Here is an 18,898-nt window from a genome sequence, read left to right as displayed (position 1 = left end):
CCACAAAATGTTTGGTGTAGAATACGGAACATGGGGGTGCCTGGCTGGCTCAGTTGGTTGGGTGACTGGCTTGGTTTTGGCTCGGAGCATGATCTCAGGGTCCAGGCTCTGCAAGGAGTCTGCTTGTCCCTCTGCCCCTCCCCCCACTCATGCACATGCTATCTCAGTTAATAAACAAAATCTTTTTAAAAATTATGGAACATGTTTCTTTCATAATTGCTAACACGGTTTTCTAAACTCACTCAATTCTTAGTTCTTCCTCAGTATAAATACCCTCACAGGCAATGACATTTAAATTCTTTCTCAAGGTAATTTCACATCAATACACTCATAATTTTGCCACCTTGGAATTCTCTGATATATAATTTTCCACTCACGGGTAAGAATTCTGGGTAAAAGTCTGATCACATTTCGGGGCGCCTGGGTGGCTCAGTGGGTTAAAGCCTCTGCCTTCGGCTCAGGTCATGATCCCAGGGTCCTGGGATCGAGCCCCGCATCGGGCTCTCTGCTCTGCAGAAGGCCTGCTTCTTCCTCTCTCTCTGCCTGCCTCTCTGCCTAGTTGTGATTTCTCTCTGTCAAATAAATAAAATGTAATATATAAAAAAAAAAGTCTGGTCACATTTTACTGCATGCTTCTGGAATTATGCTTTTGTACCATTTATTATATTAAAGGAACATTAAATGATATCTTAAGAGTTTCTGACATTCTTGACATTTATAAGGTTACTGACCGGGATGAATGGATACATAATGAGATATAACGAATAGTGACATTATCTCACGCTCAAATGTCTTAATAGGTTTTATCTCCTGTGTGGCTTCTCTGATGTTTAATGAGAGTTGACTTCCCACTGAAGGCTTTTCCACAGTCCCTGCATTCATAGGGTTTTTCTCCCGTATGAGTTCTGTGATGTACAATGAGAGTTGATTTCACACTAAAAGCTTTCCCACATTCACTGCATTTGTAGGGTTTTTCCCCTGTGTGGCTTCTCTGATGTTTAATGAGAGTTGACTTCCTACTGAAAGCCTTCCCACAGTTACTGCATTCGTAGGGCCTTTCTCCTGTATGAATTCTCTGATGTTTTATCAGCGGTGACTTCTCGCTGAAGGCTTTCCCACACTCATTGCATTTATAGGGTTTCTCTCCTGTGTGAGTTCTGTGATGTACGATGAGGGTTGACTTTTCACCAAACGCTTTCCCACATCTTCTGCATTCATAAGGCTTCTCTCCTGTATGAGTTCTATGATGGACAGAGAGGTGTGATTTCCCACTGAAAGTCTTCCCGCATACGCTGCATTTGTAAGGCTTCTCCCCTGTATGAATCCTCTGATGGACAGAGAGGTGTGACTTTCCCCTGAAGCTTTTTCCACATTTACTGCATTCATAAGGTTTCTCTTTTGTATGAGACCTCCGGTGTTTAATGGGGTTGGCTTTCTCGTCAAAGATTTTCCCGTGTTTATTGCACTCAGGTTTCTCACCCTTGTGAGTACTTTGACGCATAAGGCTGGACTTACTACAGCGAATTTCTTCATAAAATGCTTGTCTAATGTGTGTTTTCTCATGTCTAATAAGGTGATACGAACTCTTAAAGGCTTTTGCACATTCACCACATACAAATGGTTTCTCTGCTGTGTGAGTTCGCTTGTGTTTAATCAGAGTCGACTTCTGGATGAAGGTTTTCCCACATTCACTGCATTCATAGGGCTTCTCCCCTGTGTGAGTTCTCTGGTGAGCGATGAGGGTTGACTTCTGGCTGAAGGCTTTTGCACATTCAAAGCATTCATAAGGCTTCTCTCCTGTGTGAGTTCTCTGATGTACTACAAGGTTTGCTTTCTGGATAAACACTTTCCCGCATTCAGAACACTCATAGAGTTTCTCCCTAGTTTGAAATATTTGAGTTTTATTAAGTGCTTGCTTCTGGTGGAGGGTTCTTCTATGTTGATTAGGCTCAAAAAATTTCTCTGCAGGTTGAGCATTATCGAGATTAGAATGGAAGCGTAATTTCCAATGCGCTGGACATTCACCATCTTTCTTTCTTACATAGCTTCTATTTTGACAAAGAAAGTTTGAGTTATGTTTTGAACACTTTCCCCAGGAACAATATTTAGGGAGTCTTTGTCTTATAGAAACAAAGTCTGTGTTTGGATAAACGATTTTCCTCAAGGTTGTGAGTTCTTGGCCACTTTGATCCTTCTGTGCTTCCTTGTCTGCTAATGCAGCGTGCCACTGAGGTTGGTCTCGGCTTTCCTTGTGGTCGTCTATCCGGTCTCCAACTTGCCGGAATTCTAGAAAAAAATGCAAGGAACTCATCAAACTTGTAAACATTTCTACTACGATGTTATGGGATAAAATAAGTTCATAAATGTCTTGCTGTGAACTCCTATCAGCAGGATATGAGCTGATGTGGGTGGGCTCCCTCGGTGCCTCACTAGCACCACCTCCTCTGACTGGAAACACAAGGAAATGCTGGCCCACATTTAACAAAAGTAATTTAATACACAGTCAAGCTCAAAACCAAGAAATGTATTAGGTGTCAAAAAGTGAAGCAGAAATTGAAAGCGATGAGGTGAAGAGAAACTGAAGCTTGAGGATTTGCAGAAAAATCCAGACCACAGGGTAAAAATGCTCAGGAAACTGGTATATAATTCCCACTTACAGCTGGAATTACAAGGGGCTTCCATGTTTGCTAATGGGGAGTTAGAAAGACTCCCCACTGGTCTAGGAAACTGGAAAGAAAGGTTATTAATATATAAGAAAGCAAAAGCCTAGTAATGTAACTCAATCTGAAAACATCATAGTAATAGTACACAGCCCACAAGCTGAAAAACTAACATAAAAATTGGTCCTATTATTCATTGATTCCTAGCAGTAGCAAACTCGAAAGATATATTCTTATGTTTTTATAGCTAAGGACTCACAGAACTTCTATGGAAAACCAATTCTCACTGAAGAGTTCACAGTAAAGTAATTTAGATGAACCATCTTGAGAGATAATCAGCAGATACATTTAAAGATACCCCATTCCTAGAACTGTAGCTGACAGAACAATCTAGAGTTTATAATTTCAAATATTCAAAGAAATAGCATAAGATCTACATTATGGGGTAAAAAAAGGAACATTTGAAAAAAGAAACATGTAAATAGAAATTATAAGCATTATTGAAACTATGAATAGAGACATTGAACGGTAGAATAGTCACAAATTAAGGATTAACAGATTTAATGAATCAGATGACAGATCTTGGGAAATCACCCAGAATGTAATATAAAGAGCTAAAAAAAATACGGTAAGACAAATAGAAAAACGTAATTTCCAACACAGATTTAATATAAAATCCAAATGGAAAGAAGAGAGAGAAAGGGCCGGGGCAATATGCCAAGGAAAGGATTAATAGAGCAGCCCTGAGACTGCCATACTTAGGCTAGCCTGGGGTGCTTGGGTGGCTCAGTTGGTTAAGCGACTGCCTTCAGCACGGGTCATAATCCTGGAGTCCCAGGATCGTGTCCCACATTGGGCTCCCTGCTCAGCAGGTCCCTCTGACCTTCTCCCCTTTCATGTTCTCTCTCTTATTCTCTCTCACATAAATAAATAAAATCTTTAAAAAAAATAAAAAGAAAGGCTAGCCTGCAAGGTTGGGCCCTGGCTGACATCTGGTAATTTGGAGTTCAAGAATGTCTCCACCATTCCCTAACTGATAATGCTGCTTGTACAAATAATAAGATTTATGCTGAACATTTCCTTTCCTTCTGTGAGTCTGGAGTTTTGGTATGTGCCATGCAAGTAACCAAGGGTGCTAAGTTTCTAATGGGTTTCCGTGCGCACACATGTTACTGCATTTTCTCTGCTGGGAGAAGTGTGCCCTAGATGAGGGAGGGAGAACAAGGAATCCTGTACATGGATTCAATCGGACTCTGCTGGTGTCTTTCCCCCTTGTGATCTAGTAGACTATCTTTACTACATTGCTGTAATGAAGCATAGCTGTAGATACAATGATACGTGGAGTCCCAAGAGTCCTTCTCAAAAATTTCTGAATTTGGTAGTGGTCACAGGGATGCCTGAGTTGGGCAATATTTGAAGAGACAATGACTGATAGTTTTCTAGATGGAAAAAAGGTACATCCTACCACTGAATGTCCAGAGTCCTGAGTGTGGTAAATAAAAGGAAAATTGAACCTGGGCATAGTTTAGTGGAATGACAGGTTTTTTTTTTTTTAAGATTTTATTTATTTATTTATTTGACAGAAAGAGAGAGATCACAAGTAGGCAGAGAGGCAGGCAGAGAGAGAGGGGGAAGCAGGCTCCCTGCTGAGCAGAGAGCCCGATGTGGGGCTCGATCCCAGGACCCTGGGATCATAACCTGAGTCGAAGGCAGAGGCTTAACCCACTGAGCCACCCAGGCGCCCCGGAACGACAAGAGTTTTAAGTCAGAAAGTAAGTATGGAAAGCTACCATGGAGACATTTCTTAAATCACCTATAGAGAAACAATGAGATCAACATTAGATTTCAAAAGCAAGGTGCCAAAAGATTAAACAATGTATTCAAAGTCCTGAGAGAAGCTTGATGTCATCTTAGAACTCTATCCCCAGATAAATTATCTCAAAGAAAGATGATAAAATAAAAGTGTTTTTGGACAAGAGAAGGTAGGGAACTTACCACACCACAAAGCCTGGCTAACAATAATGCTTGATACTTAAATTTTTCAGGAGGAAAATAACCAAAGGGAAAAAGTTGGGGAGAGGGTTAAAAATGCAATAAGGGCAGGAAAAAAGAGGTAAAGAGAGGGCACCTAGGTGGCTCAGTAGGTTGGGTATCTGACTCTTGATTTTGGCTTGGGTCCCAGGGAGCCCCGTGTTGGGCTCTGTACTCAGCATGGAGTCTGCTTGGGATTCACTCCCTCTCCCTCTGCCCCTACCCCTGCTTGCTCTCTCGCTCTCTCTAAAATAAAGTCTTCTAAAAAAAGAGGTAAAGGAAAAGTAGGATATGTAGAAAATACAAGAAGAAATACTAACACAGTAATAGCACAATATATATTAACCCCATTCATTAAAGGGCAACCGTATTAAATTATACTTTTCTTTTTTAAAAAGATTTTATCTATTTATTTGACAGAGAGAGACACAGCAAGAGAGGGAACACAAGCAGGGGGAGTGGGAGAAGGAGAGCAGGCTTCCCGCTGAGCAGGGAGCCCAACACAGGGCTCAATCCCAGAACCCTGAGATCATGACCTGAGCTGAAGGCAGACGCTTAAGGACTAGAGCCATCCAGGCGCCCCAAATTATATTTTTCAAAATCAGCTTTATGTTTTCCAGAGACAAGAAAAGCCAACTGAGAGAGAAATGTTGAAAATAAAATTATGGAAAGAGACGTACTGGTACTTAATAACCAAAACACAGGTGGTAAAACAATGCTTATGTTACATAAAACAGATTGGCCTTGATGCCAAAAGCAAATAAGGACAGAATAGGAGAATATTTTAAAGCAATTTCACTTAAATAGATGCAAAACTTTTTTTTAGATTTTATTTGCAACACGGGGCTCAAACCTACAACCCTGAGATCAAGAGTCACACGCTCCAGTGACTGGGCCGGGCAGGTCCCCAAACAGATGAAGAACTCTTAAATATACAAGGCAAATTGTTTCTATGGAATATCATCCAGTAGTGGTGAAAAGGTACATGCCCTACTATATATTCTACTTGCAGTTCTACCACAGAGGAAATTCTGCTGGTGTGAGCTGGGGTACATGTACAAGGATGGCAACAATTCTAAGGAACAATGAAGCTCTCAGTAATGGAGGTATGGACTGATGGACTGCAACAGTCAGATGGCGGAATGTTATACCAGAGTTAAAATGAATGAACTACATGTAATGTATCAGTATAGATAAGACTCAAAGGGCAATGCTGAATACAGAAAGAAAGTTTTAGAAAGAACCTTATAGTTCAAGTCTGCTAATCTGACTACAGATACAAATATATGTTCTGCAAGTATAAAAACATGGATGAGAAGGATACTCACCAAATTCATAATACTGTTTGCCTGGGGAGTGAATAAGGGCAACAGGCCTCAGGAGAGGAAAAGAGGCCTTCACCTTTATTTGTAAACCTCTATTTCTACAATTAAAAAAAATACCACCACCAAGTATCAAAATATTGACATTTGCTAATTCTGGGAGGCAAGTACAAGGGTATTAGTTACAATGATGATTTTCTGTACTTTTCTATAGTTTTAAGAGAAATGCCCTAAGGCAGGACTTCTGGAAAGGCAGTGAGGATCTCAGTAAATCTCCCCCATGAAAGCAATGGAAATACTGGCAAAATAATCAATATCCATCCTTTCAAGACTTTGGAAATTGACCAAAAGCATACAACAAATTAAGAAGCATTTACTCAAGAAGAACCAGTGAACCTGGGTGAGAACAGCCAAATCTGTGGTGTTTCACTTGGCGCTCCTCACCTCGTCTCACCCAAGCCACTAGCTCCCCAGGTCTAGCCCGTAAGCAGTGAAAACTGGTGGCCTCACAGCAGCCTGAGAGGCTGACCTGTTCTGGATCTCCACCAAGGCCCCATCCGCACACCTGCTGTGCCATTTGACCTAACTTGGAGCTCAGCTCTAAGAAGGAAAGGACACGATATGGGAACGCAAAGCCACATGAAGAAACGAAGAGCACCAGTAAAGGTAGTGGGCAAGCGAGTGCTCACACAGCAGTCCTGGCTCCTGGCTCAAGTCCAGGAATTCAGCTTTTGGAATGTTCCCTATATTGATGACCATTTTGCCTGCTTGGGGGCACCGGACACCTGTTGCTCTTCTGGGAGCCTAGATGCCTGACCATTAGAGGCTGATTTGAAGATGATGATTTTCTGACCCAAGGTAACTGTTTTTACTGGGTCACCTTGGAATCTTCCACAAAGTGAAAAGGGCTTTAAAAACAAAAAACAAAAAACCAGGTTTGCCACTTAGACCTGAAATGTAGCCGTCTAGCTCTTCAGCATCTTGGCTCTCTGCACTAGAAAGGAGCCTATGCCTGTGGGGATTTATCTCCTACCCCAATGCCCAGCAATACTGGTGAAAAGGATCCCATATCAGGGCACATGGAGAAATGTCAGAGGGCATGAGATAAAGGGTGAAGGGAGAAATGTACAGAGAAAAAAAATTGATACCAGGTATCAATAATCAGAATATATTCAGAGCCCTCAAAAGGAACACTGAAAATCAGAAGACAATGGTGATTTAATGCCTTCAAAAGTCTAAGGGAAAGAAATGTCCATCTTAGAACTCTACCCCAAGCTCAGCTCTCCATCTAGGACAAGGGTAACAAACATGTCTAGATATTTTAAAAAAAAATCTCAAAAAATTTACCTCCCCTGGACCTACATTCTTTCTTAGCTAGGTGCTGGCAGAATGCTCCAGGGACATGGGGAAGAAGGCATGCCATAAAGCAAATGGGGAAATCAAACGATGCAGAAAGTAGAGGAAATCCCCAGAATAATGGTGAGGGACGTGAGGATGGCAGCTGCATAAGCAGGAGTAAGGAGAAGTCATCCAGAAGGGAGAGGGTCAAATGGCTCCGGACAAACTGGGGGGAGTGCCATTCAGAGTCACTCTAGACAGCTGCATAAGGGAGTATTAGAGTTGAACTGGCGGTAAGGACATAGAGACAGAAGCAAATGGAAGAAACAAAACAATTATCAACCCAAAGAAACAAAAAGTTATGCAGTAAAGCCAAATGAATCCTAGATTACTGCATGGCTCAACTGCATCCAGTGTTTACACAGTCATAATGCCATAAGCAACAGTACTGTTGGAAACTCTATTTGTGGTATAATCATACTGGGAATATTGGGGGAACCAAAAGTCTCTGTGTGTGAGTATGTGTGTGAGTGGCAGGAGCAATGAGGTGAGTTAAGTCTCAATCTTCTGCAGCAGAAAATTCTACATAACTTTGAAGATACAGTAAATTATAGTGATACAAAAAAAAATCTGCCTATCCTCCACTCGTTAAAAAACAAAATATCACGGGGTGCCTGGTTGGCTTAATCATTAGAACGTGTGACTCTTGAGCTCAGGGTCATGAGTTCAAGCCCCATGAGTTGGGTATGGAGCCTACTTAAACAACAAAAAAACCCCCAAATTATTGTTACCTTTGAAGTTGATGTGCCCATTGCATTTTCTTTCTTCTCAGGCAATCACTATCCTGAATTTTATGTTTATATGCCTTTGACTTTCCTTATAGTTTTATCACACTTATTTTATTCTTTAAACCTTGGCCATGATTTACTTTGATAAAATCAAATCTATTTTTCTTTTCATCAAGGGAATCCTGTCTTAAGTCAGTAAATTAGAAATCTCAAACAAAACATAATTGGCTAAAAAAGTGACTAGAACTGGCAGAAGAGGTATAAAACATGAATAAATCAGCAATTATTTTAAAAATGATAAAATATACTCTGTGATCAAAAGTCTTGCCCTAAAAAAGGGCATCCTATCTAGATATTTTTGTAGATGATATCCCCTCACAAGAACAGATATATATCAGTCAATACAGTTTCAGGAAGTAGAAAAAGAAGGAAAAGTACCCAGCATGTTTTATGCAGCCCATATAACTGTGCATAGCAGAGTACGAGGACAGCACAAGGAAAGGAAGTCTAGCTCCTTTTCCTTTCTAAACATTAATGCAAAACTCTTAAACGTGAGGAGACCAACTTCAATGAATTAAAAAAAAAAATCCTTCACAACTAATTAGAGTTGAGCACAGCAATGCAAGAACAGTTCAATATCAGAAACTCTCGGAATGTAATCCACCACATGAACAGATCAAAGGAGAAAAAATTATCTTTTCAATAGATGCAGAAAATAAGCATTTGAGAAAATACAACATCCATTCATGATTTTTTAAAAGATTTTATTTATTTATTTGAGAGAGAAGGAGAGTAAGCGATCACACGAGCAGGAGAGGAGCAGAGGGAGAAGGACAAGCATACTCTGCACTGAGCACAGACCCCGATTTGGAGCTTGATCTCATGACCTCGAGATCATGACCTGAGCCGGAATCAAGAGTCAGATGCTTAACCAACTGAGCTACCCAGGTGCCCCTCACAATTTTTTAGGAAGTTTTAGCAAACTAGGAATATAAAAGAAGCTTTTGGTGAAAGGAAGCTTTCAAAATACCGAAGCAAATATACTTAATGGTCAGTTGGAGAAGCTCTCTCATCTCTCTGTGCCTCAGTTTTCTCATCTATAAAATGAGGATAACAACTAGCCTAGTTAATAGAGTTGATCAGAGGATTAAGTATGTACAATGTATCCAGAACATAGGAAACATTCAGATACTGCCTATCATTATATTACTGTCACTGTCCCACTATTTTCATTAAAATCAGAAACAAATAAGGAATTCACTATCACTGCATCTATTAAACACTACACTACAGGCCCTGACTAACATAAGAAAAAGAAAGAAAATGTGTAATTGTTTTTCTTAAGTTTTAATTTAAATCATAGTTAACATGCAGTGTAATATTAGTTTCAGGAGAATTTAGTGATTCATCACTTACATACAACACCCAGTGCTCATCCCAACAAATGCCCTCCTTAAACCCCATCAACCATCTAGCCCATCGCCCCTCTCACATCCCCTCCAGTAACCCTCAGTTTGTTCTCTGTAATTAAGAGTCTCTTATGGTTTGCCTTCCCCTCTTTTTCTTTCCCTTCCCCTGTGTTCATCTGTTTTGTTTCTTAAGTTCCATATGTGAGTGAAATCATATGGTATCTATCTTTCTCCGACTGACTCGTTTCACTTAGCATAATACAATCTAGCTCCATCCATGTCATTGCAAATGGCAAGAGTTCATTCTTTTTGATGGTTGAGTAGGATTCCATTGTACCTATATATTTACCACCTTTTCTTTGTCCACTCATCAGTTGATGGGAAAATATATAATTGGAAAGGAAAGGACAAGATTGTTTTTATGAAGAGAAGTATTTACACAGAAGACTCAAGAGAATCTAAAAACTACGATTATTAAGAAAAACATCTAGAAAGGTTTCTGTTCACAAGCTGAATATATAAACATCACTAGCATTCTCATGTACCAGTATTTACCAGTTAGAAACTGTTACAGGGAAAAAAAGATCCCAATCACAATTGCTATAATAACTAAAAGACATCTAACAAAAGATGTGCAAGCACTTCCTGAAGACAAATTCAAAACATTACTGAATGGCAGAAAAGAGAAGCTGAGTTAAGAGTTCACTGATGGGGGCTCTCTGCTCTGCGGGGAGCCTGCTTCCTCCTCTCTCTCTGCCTGCCTCTCTGCCTACTTGTGATCTCTCTGTCTGTCAAATAAATAAATAAATTAATTAATTAAAAAAAAAAGGGGCGCCTGGGTGGCTCAGTGGGCTAAAGCCTCTGCCTTCGGCTCAGGTCATGATCCCAGGGTCCTGGGATCGAGCCCCATATCCGGCTCTCTGCTCAGCGGGGAGCCTGCTTCCTTCCCCTCTCTCTGCCTGCCTCTCTGCCTGCTTGTGGTCTCTCTTTGTCAAATAAATAAATAAAATCTTAAAAAAAAAAAAAAAAAAGAGTTCACTGATGGGAAAATTCAATAGCGTCAAGACACCAATCCCCGGCCCACTCCCAGCTCGTCTCTAAACACAGTGCAATTGCATTAGGGATCCCAAACAGGGTTTTCCATAAACTTGAGAAACTAATCCTTAAATTCCTATATGGACAACCAACAAGTCAAAGGAGATGAGGGGGAGTCATCCGACCAGCTATTACCAACATCAGTAATGGTAAGAATGACGGGGCAGCTGACGTTTATGTCCCATTCACTAAGTGCCAAGCAGTTTTCAGGGCTTCACATTTTTTTTAACTCATTAGAATAATGATAGTGGCAGAAGGACAAACAGACCAATGGAACAAAATAGAGAGCCAGGGCACAGACCCATGCCTCTGAGGAACTTGACCTCTGACTGAGGCATCACATACCATCGTGGAAAGAGTTCCATATGTGGCATGATACAAGTGGGTGTCCATGTGGTGAAAAAAGGTGAACTAAGGGCTCCTTCCTCACAAGTTACATAAAAATAAATTCCAGGAAGTTGCAAGAAAGTAAAAAAGCAAAAATTTCAAGTGTTGGAAGAATACTATGTAACAATATCTTTATGACCGCAACCAAAAAAAATTATTTCAATTTACACAAAAAGCACCAACTAATGAAAAACTGAGAAATCTGATTACATTATAATGAAAACTTCTCAAAAAACACCATCAATAACCCAAACTAAGATACTGACTACACACAAAATTGGAATCTAGAATATATAAAGAAGCCATTTAAATCAATAAAAAAGACAAACACCCCAACAGAACACCCAGGATATGAAGAGCGAAGCCACAAAGAAGGAAATCCAAACAGTCAATGCCATTTAAATGATAAATACCTCTACTAGAATGGAAAATGGAAATTACAATAAGATACCAATTCACACTGAACAGATTACTAAAATGGAAAGAGTGTGCCCACACTACAACTTTATATAGAGAGCGGAAACACTGCCATCAGCGCAAAAAGTTCTACTGGGTGGCACTTGTCTAAATCACTCCCTGTCTGTACTAACAGTTCAGCCACATAAAGTTACAGAGCTTTGCAATTTAACATCGATGCTTCCTGTTCCAAACCTCAAGTTGCAGACATTTCAGGAAGCTCTGTCTGCCCACCCAGCTGCAACCCATGCTCTTAGGGAACTGGTTTAACATGGTATTAAAACCCAAGTAAAGCAATGTGACTATAATGAATAATAATACTGTATCATGTATTTGAAAGCTGCTAAGAGAGTAAATCTTAAAAATTCTCATCACAAGAAAAAAAACACACTCTTTTTATTTCAAAGGCTGGTAATACAATTCTACCAAGCACTTCTCCAGTCCAGAGGCCCTTGCAGGACCTAACGGGAGTGGGTCAAAACCACTTCATGTCCCTCAGCACTAACATACCTCAAGAGGTTAAGGTCAAAGAAGCTGAGGAAGAAGACTGCTTCCGGGAGAGCTGTGGCAAAACCATAGCATTTTCTCTCTCCAACATTAGGGGTGGGAGGAGTATGTTCATCTGACCCTGAGTCTAGTAAGGACTTCAAGTAGACAATGTGCTGGACACATGTCGGCGAGAGTTTGGGGGACACAGAGGACTTGGCACCTAGTTTGCTCCTAGAAATCCTATAAGTGTTGGTGGGCCCAGGCAGTCCATGGCAGCAAAGAGGTTGCATAGGGGCTAAAGAGATCAAGGTGCTGGACACGTATGGATGGACACACAGACACACACTACAGGGCTGATGTGACCCCTCGGGATGTGAACAGGGCCGGGTTACTCTGGAAAGAGGGCTTCCTGCTAGCATCAAGTGACCTCAGCAAAGAGACACTGGAGGTGTGCCATGGGGCTGGAGGTTTGCTAAATGGGGAGGAGATATGCTAAATGCCTTGCTGGAGTAGAGACACTACCTATAAGGAGAAAATTGCAATCAGGGCCCTAGCCAAGGCATCTCCAAGGAAACCACAAAAGTGCCAAGGACAGGAAGAAGAACTGGTCTTTGGAATGTGCCGTGTGCAGAGGGCACCAATATCAGATTACATCTTTATCAGTCAGGTCAAACTATTTTTGTCCTTTGTGCCTCCTTCCTTCCACGCTTGCTTCAGCCAGTGAGCCAGGAAGCCAGAGATGGCCTAGTTGTGGAGTCGGGGATGAGAAGGGAGAAGAGCTAGTGAGGAGAGTAAAGAAAGACAAAGCTGAGCATGCTTCTTTTGCCACAAAAACTGCTCACCCAAAGCAGTGAAGCAGGCATCGGCTGGGGGAGAGATTTCCTTTTCAAAGAAGTTCACAGTTTTCACTATTACATGTCATTGGACCTTTAAAACGAGAATGAGGCTACCAGGGACCCTCAGACATTAAAAGGAGAGTAAAAGAATATTATGAACACCTTTATGCTAAGAAATCTGACAACTTAGGTGAAACAGACAAACCCCTTGAAAGACACAAATGACCAAAGCTCATTCAGGAAGAAATAGTATGAATAAACCAATATCCATTAAATAAATTGAAACTATGGTTTAAAGCCTTTCCACAAAGAAAACTCCAGGCCCAGATGACTTCACTGGGGAATTCTATTGTGCATTTAAGGAAGAAATAATACCAACTTCTATACAAATTCTTCTGAAGAACTGAAGAGGGAAGAAATCCTTCCCAGCTCATTCTATGAGCTTCATTATCTTTTTTAAAAAAATATTTTATTTCTTTATTTGAGAGAGAGGTCATTGCTTTGACAGCAATTATTTCTTTGAGAGAGAGAGAGAGCAAACAAGCATGAGAGGGGTAAGGTCAGAGGGAGAAGCAAAATCTTCCCCCGATGTGGGACTCGATCCTGGGACTCCAGGATCACGACCTGAGCTGAAGGTAATTGCTCAACCAACTGAGCCACCCAGGCACCCATGACTTCATTAACTTGACTGTGGTAATGGATTCATGTGTGCACATGTCAAAACTGACCAGGTTGTACAACATAAAGATGTGCAATTTCTTGTATGTCAATTATACCACAGTAAAGGGGTGAAAACAGCTAAAGCAGTACTCAGAGACAGTCAAAGGTTTCCCAATGCTTACATTAGAAAAGGAAGCTGTCAAAGCAATGACCTAAGCTTCTACCGTATGAAACCAGGAAAGGAAAAAATTCAATTCAAACTAGCAGAAGGACAAAAATAACAAAGATAAAAGCAAGAAGGAATAAAACCAAGGTTTCCATTACTGGCCACAATGGAGGAGATCTACCACAGCCTCTCTTTCCTATTGATTCTTGCAATGAATAACTCTTTACATATTTACAAAATATGTAAAGCAACTTCTTGACGATTCTGAAAAATTAAACATCGTCGACACTCTGAGGGGGAGTCAAAAGGTAGAGAAGCAGCTCATACAGTGGGTTTCCTTTTTGTCCCCCCTCATATTTTTGCAAGACTCTGTCCTCATGGCATATGAGCTCATCCAAAGGTTATACGTGCAGGGGTAAGGAAAGCCTTACACCAAAGCTTTAAGAACGGAACTAAACTAAGATTTAAACCACAGCTCCAGGGACACCTGGGTGGCTCAGTCGGTCAAGCATCTGCCTTCGGCTCAGGTCATGATTCCAGGATGTTGGGATCAAGTCCCACATTGGACTCCTTGCTTGGCGGGGAGCCTGCTTCTCCCTCTGCTTGCTGCTCCCACTGCTCGTGCTCTCTCTCTGACAAATAAATGAGTAACGTCCCTAAGAATAATAATAATAATAATAATAATTATAATAATAATAATTATTATTATTATTATAAAACCCACAGCTCAAGTCTGAGAGTAACACCAGAGTAAAAAATGCCTGAGACAGACCCAACGCAGGACAGCAAAGTCTTTGATAATTGCACAAAGACTTAAATCACCACTCAAGTTTCACACTAACCCTTGAATGGTGCATACATAGGAAAGATCCAAACAAGCATGGCAAAAGTCTTTGAAAACTGAACTGAATGGAATTAGCACCCACAGAAGGTGAGATAAAATTGGTGGTCTGAATCTAACCAGGTGTATTATGTAGTAAACAAAGGTTAAAAACAACAAAACCATCTCCATTATTCAAGACAGAATCCAAAATTATTCAATGTAACAACCAATCAGCAAAGTCTGACCAATTCTTAAGGGAAAACACAATCAACTGATGCCAATCCTGAGATCACTCAGGTACTAGAATCACCAAAGACATTTAAGCAACAATTACAACCAAGCTCTATGAGATAGAGGTAAATACACCTGAAATAAATGGATAAATAGAAATTCTCAAGATTATAGAAACTGTAAAGAAGAAATAGAAAATTTAGAACTAAAAGACACAATTATCTGAAATTAGGAAACCAACTCATGGGATGGACTTAGGAGAATGACAGTGACAAAGGCAAGAGTCAATGAACTTGGAGTTAAGCTGACAAAGATGATCCAACCCGCCAACCAGCAGAAAAGTGAGAAAAAAGACTGGGAAAAACAAAAGAAAGGAAAAACGGTATCAGATACCTATAGGACAATATCAAAAGGTCCAATATTCATGCAATTAGAGTTTTCAAATGAAAAGAGACTAGTGTAGAAAAAAAATAAATTGGAAGAAATAATGGCCCCCAAATTTCCAAATTTGGGGGCACCTCAGTGGCTCAGCTGGTTAGGCATATGCCTTCAGCTCAGGTTATGATCCTAGGGTCCTGGGATCAAGCCCCACATCAGGCTCCCTGCTCAGCAGGAAGTCTGCTTGTCCCTCTCCCTCTCCAGAACCCATCCCCACTTGTGCTCTCTTTTTAGCTTTCTCACTCTTTCTCAAATAAATACAATCTTTAAAAAAATACTTAAAAATTAAAAAAAAAATTTAAAGTCTCCAAATTTGGAGAAAGACATAAATTTACAGATTCAAGAAGCTCAGCACAGGGGCACCTGGGTGGCTCAGTCGGTTGGGTGTCTGACTCTTGGTTTCAGCTCAGGTGATGATCTCTGGGTCATGGGATCCAGATCCACACTGGGCCTTTTCTCAGCCAGAGTCTGCTTGTCCCTCTCCCTCTGCTCCTCCCCCTGCCCTCTCTCTCTAATGAATAAATAAAATCTTACAAAAAAAAAAAAAGAAGCTCAGCACCCCAGAAGAAAATATAATCAAATTGCTGTAAAGGAAAGTTGAAAAAAAAAAAACCAAAACAAAACCTGGAACTGCATATGAAGAAACAATGATCCAAATGACTGTAAAGTTATCATCAGAAACAATGGAGGCCAGAAGATAATGGAACATCTTTTTTGTTGTTTTCAGAATTTTTTTTAAGAGAGGGAGGGTGGGAAAGGGCAGAGGGAGAGGGAGAATCTAAAGTAGGCTCCATGCACAGCATGGAGTGCCATGTGGGGCTTGATCTCACAACCCCAAGATCATGACCTCAGCCGAAATCAAAAGTCAGACGCTTAACTGAGCCACTGAGGCACACTGATAAAGGAACATCTTAAAAATACTATAGGTGAAGAAATGTCAACAGAATTCTATATCCAGCAAAAATATCCTTCAAGAATGAAGATAAAATTTTAAAATTCATACAAGGAAAGCGAAGAGATATTGTCACCAGTAGATCTGTTGTTAAGAGGAATGATGGATCTTCAGAGTGAAGGGAAATAATATCAGAGGGAAGCATAGAACTTCGGGAATAAATAAAGAGCAGCAGAAAGCATAAAATATCTGCATAAGCATAACAGATTACTTTTCTCCTTTTGAAGTCTTTAAGATACGTATGGTAGTTGGAAGCAAAAATTATAACATTGTCTGGGGGGGGGTTAAAATGCATATAAATATAATGCATTTGAAAACTATAACAAAGAGGAGATAAGGCAAAGGGACCTATATTAGAACTTCCACATATTGTTTGAAATGTTAAAACATAAGCCTGAGTAGCCAGGAGGAACTTCACTGTGTGTGGTCCCGAAGGCTCCATTAACTCTAACCCTGGGGCAAGGACCATCTCCAAGCCTGATCGGGGCTGCCTTCCTGCCCCCTCTGGACCCTCCTCCCCCAGGCTACGTCCCAGGAGGAGGCATGGCCCATGCTCCTGTGAGCTGCTGGCTGCTGCTAAGCCTGCCAGAATCTGTTGCCATGGCAACCTGCTAGGTTACCAAGGCTCCCCAGTGGGACATCCTTGGAGCAGCTGGTGACATTTGAATACAGACAGTGTGTTAGATACCAGTACTGTATCAATGTGAAAGTTCCCAATTGTGGGAATCCCGGTTTTTAGAAAATGAACAGTGATGTGTTATGGGTGAAGGGACATTGGACCTCCAGTCTTCAATGGTTCAGAAAAGTGCATTTAAATATATGCCTATAGATAACAAACAGACATGGACACAGGACACAGCAAAGCAAACAGGGCAAAATGCAACCTGCTGGTGAATCTGGGCAGAATCAACAGGAATCTTTGGTATTGATTTTGAACTTTTCTGTAAATTTCAAACTATATCAAAACTGAAAGTTATGAAAACAACAAAGCAAACTAAAATACATGTCTAAGTAGACTATAAAAGGTTAACTATGTATCTTAATCCCTAGAGCAACTATTGAACTAAAACAATGAGATATTGACAAAAAGTAAATATATTAAAGAGAATAAATTACAAGTGTACTTCCCATACAAAACTATAATATCACTGAGATAGATTTTAAAAGACCTAAATAAAGAGATACATTATGTTCATAAATTGGAAGACTCAATATTGTTAGCATTTCAATGATCCAGATTCAATGTAATCCTAAACAAAATCCCCGGAGGTTATTATGCAGGAACTGACAAGCTGATTCTAAAATTTATATGAAACTCTCAAGGATCTAAAATAGCCAAAATGTTATGAAAAGGAAGAACAAAGCTGGAGGAGTTACACCAGCTGATATGAACACTTAAGGTAAGGCTACAGTAATTAAGAAGTGTAAAAAAAAAAAAAAAGAAGTGTGGTATAGGCACACAGACCAACACATATGTGTTCAACTGTTTTCAACAAGTGGACCAAGGTAAACCGATAGAGGAAATACAGTATTTTCAAAAATGCTGCTGGAGTAATTGAATATGTTTAGGCAAAAAGAACGAACACTGATCTTTACCTCACGCCAGGTAAAACATACTTCTTCCATTATGTCCATTGGCCTAAATATAAGAGCTAAAATTGTAAATCTTCTGAATTAAATCACATGAGAAACTCTGTTACCATGGATTAGAATGAGAATTGTTTAATAGGGCACAAAAGGCATGGATCATAAAAGCAAAGCTTGACAAACTGGCCATTATCAAAATAAAGCACGTCTTTTTTCGAAAGATCATATGAAGATAAAAACAAGCCACAGCCTGGGAGTCAATGCATGGAAAACACAGAGGCGCTAAAGGACATGCATGCAGAATATATAAAGAACTCGGAACCATTTGATAGTAACCCAAATGGCAAAACGTTACCACAGACAGTTCGCCCAAGACATAGAGATGGCAAATAAGCACTTGAAAAGATGCTGAACATTAGTTAGAAAGACTAACAGTGCTCATAACACCAAGTGCTAGCAATGACGCAAAACACCTAGAACTCTCGCACTGTTGATGGTCGACACGAATGGTACAGCCACGCTGGGAAATGGTATGGTGAGGTCCTGTGAAGCGAAACAAACGTCCACCATATGACCGAGTAATCCCAGTCTGGGTATTTACCCAAGAAGATAAATACGTGTCCATACAAACATCTGGACATGAAATTTCATACCAGTTTCTTTCATAATAACGAAAAATTCAAAAAATTCAAATATGCACGAACTGCTTAGTGAATAAACAAATACAACATAATTTACCTTCGAAAAGGAACAAAATGCTAATATATCTCAAACATGGATGAACCTAAAAAAGCATCAAGTGAAAGAAGCAAGACACATGAAGTTTTTTACAATAAAATGCATTTAGGGATGCCTGGGTGGCTCAGTCAGTTAAGCCACTGCCTTCAGCTCAGGTCATGATCCCAGGGTCCTGGGATCGAGTCCCGCATCGAGCTCCTTGCTTGGTAGGGAGCCTGCTTCTCTCTCCACCTCTGCCTGCTTGTGTGCTCTCTCTCTCTGACAAATAAATAAAATCTTAAAAAAAAATGCATTTATACGGTAGTGTAGAAAGAATAAAACTAGAAGAATATAAATGAGAAGAATCCAAACCCAAATCCCAGATAGGGGAGTGAGAAAGAATTTTTAATTACAAAGGGGTACAAGGGATGCTTTAGGGGAATGAAGAGGTCTAATATGTTGATGGTGTTGGTGGTTACATGACTAAATCTTTGTCAAATCTACAGAACTATA

The 18,898-nt window shown here is 40.3% G+C and overlaps 1 protein-coding gene across 3 annotated transcripts in view; it reads right to left on the bottom strand.

The window, feature by feature from the left end:
* Nucleotides 1-626: 626 nt before the first annotated feature.
* Nucleotides 627-18,898, bottom strand: part of ZNF674 (zinc finger protein 674) — a 30,296-nt gene continuing 12,024 nt past the window's right edge. For all 3 annotated transcript variants that reach the window (XM_045994556.1, XM_045994555.1, XM_045994557.1), the window contains exon 7: nt 627-2,286. In XM_045994556.1, coding sequence (XP_045850512.1) covers nt 794-2,286 — 1,493 coding nt within the window. In that variant the 3' untranslated portion in view covers nt 627-793. The remainder of the gene's footprint in view (nt 2,287-18,898) is intronic.

This window comes from Meles meles, chromosome X (genome assembly GCF_922984935.1).
Source record: "Meles meles chromosome X, mMelMel3.1 paternal haplotype, whole genome shotgun sequence".
NCBI classification, from domain to species: Eukaryota; Metazoa; Chordata; class Mammalia; order Carnivora; family Mustelidae; genus Meles; species Meles meles.
The sequence above is the reverse complement of the archived record's forward strand: the minus strand, read 5'-3'. Positions and strand labels throughout refer to the sequence as shown.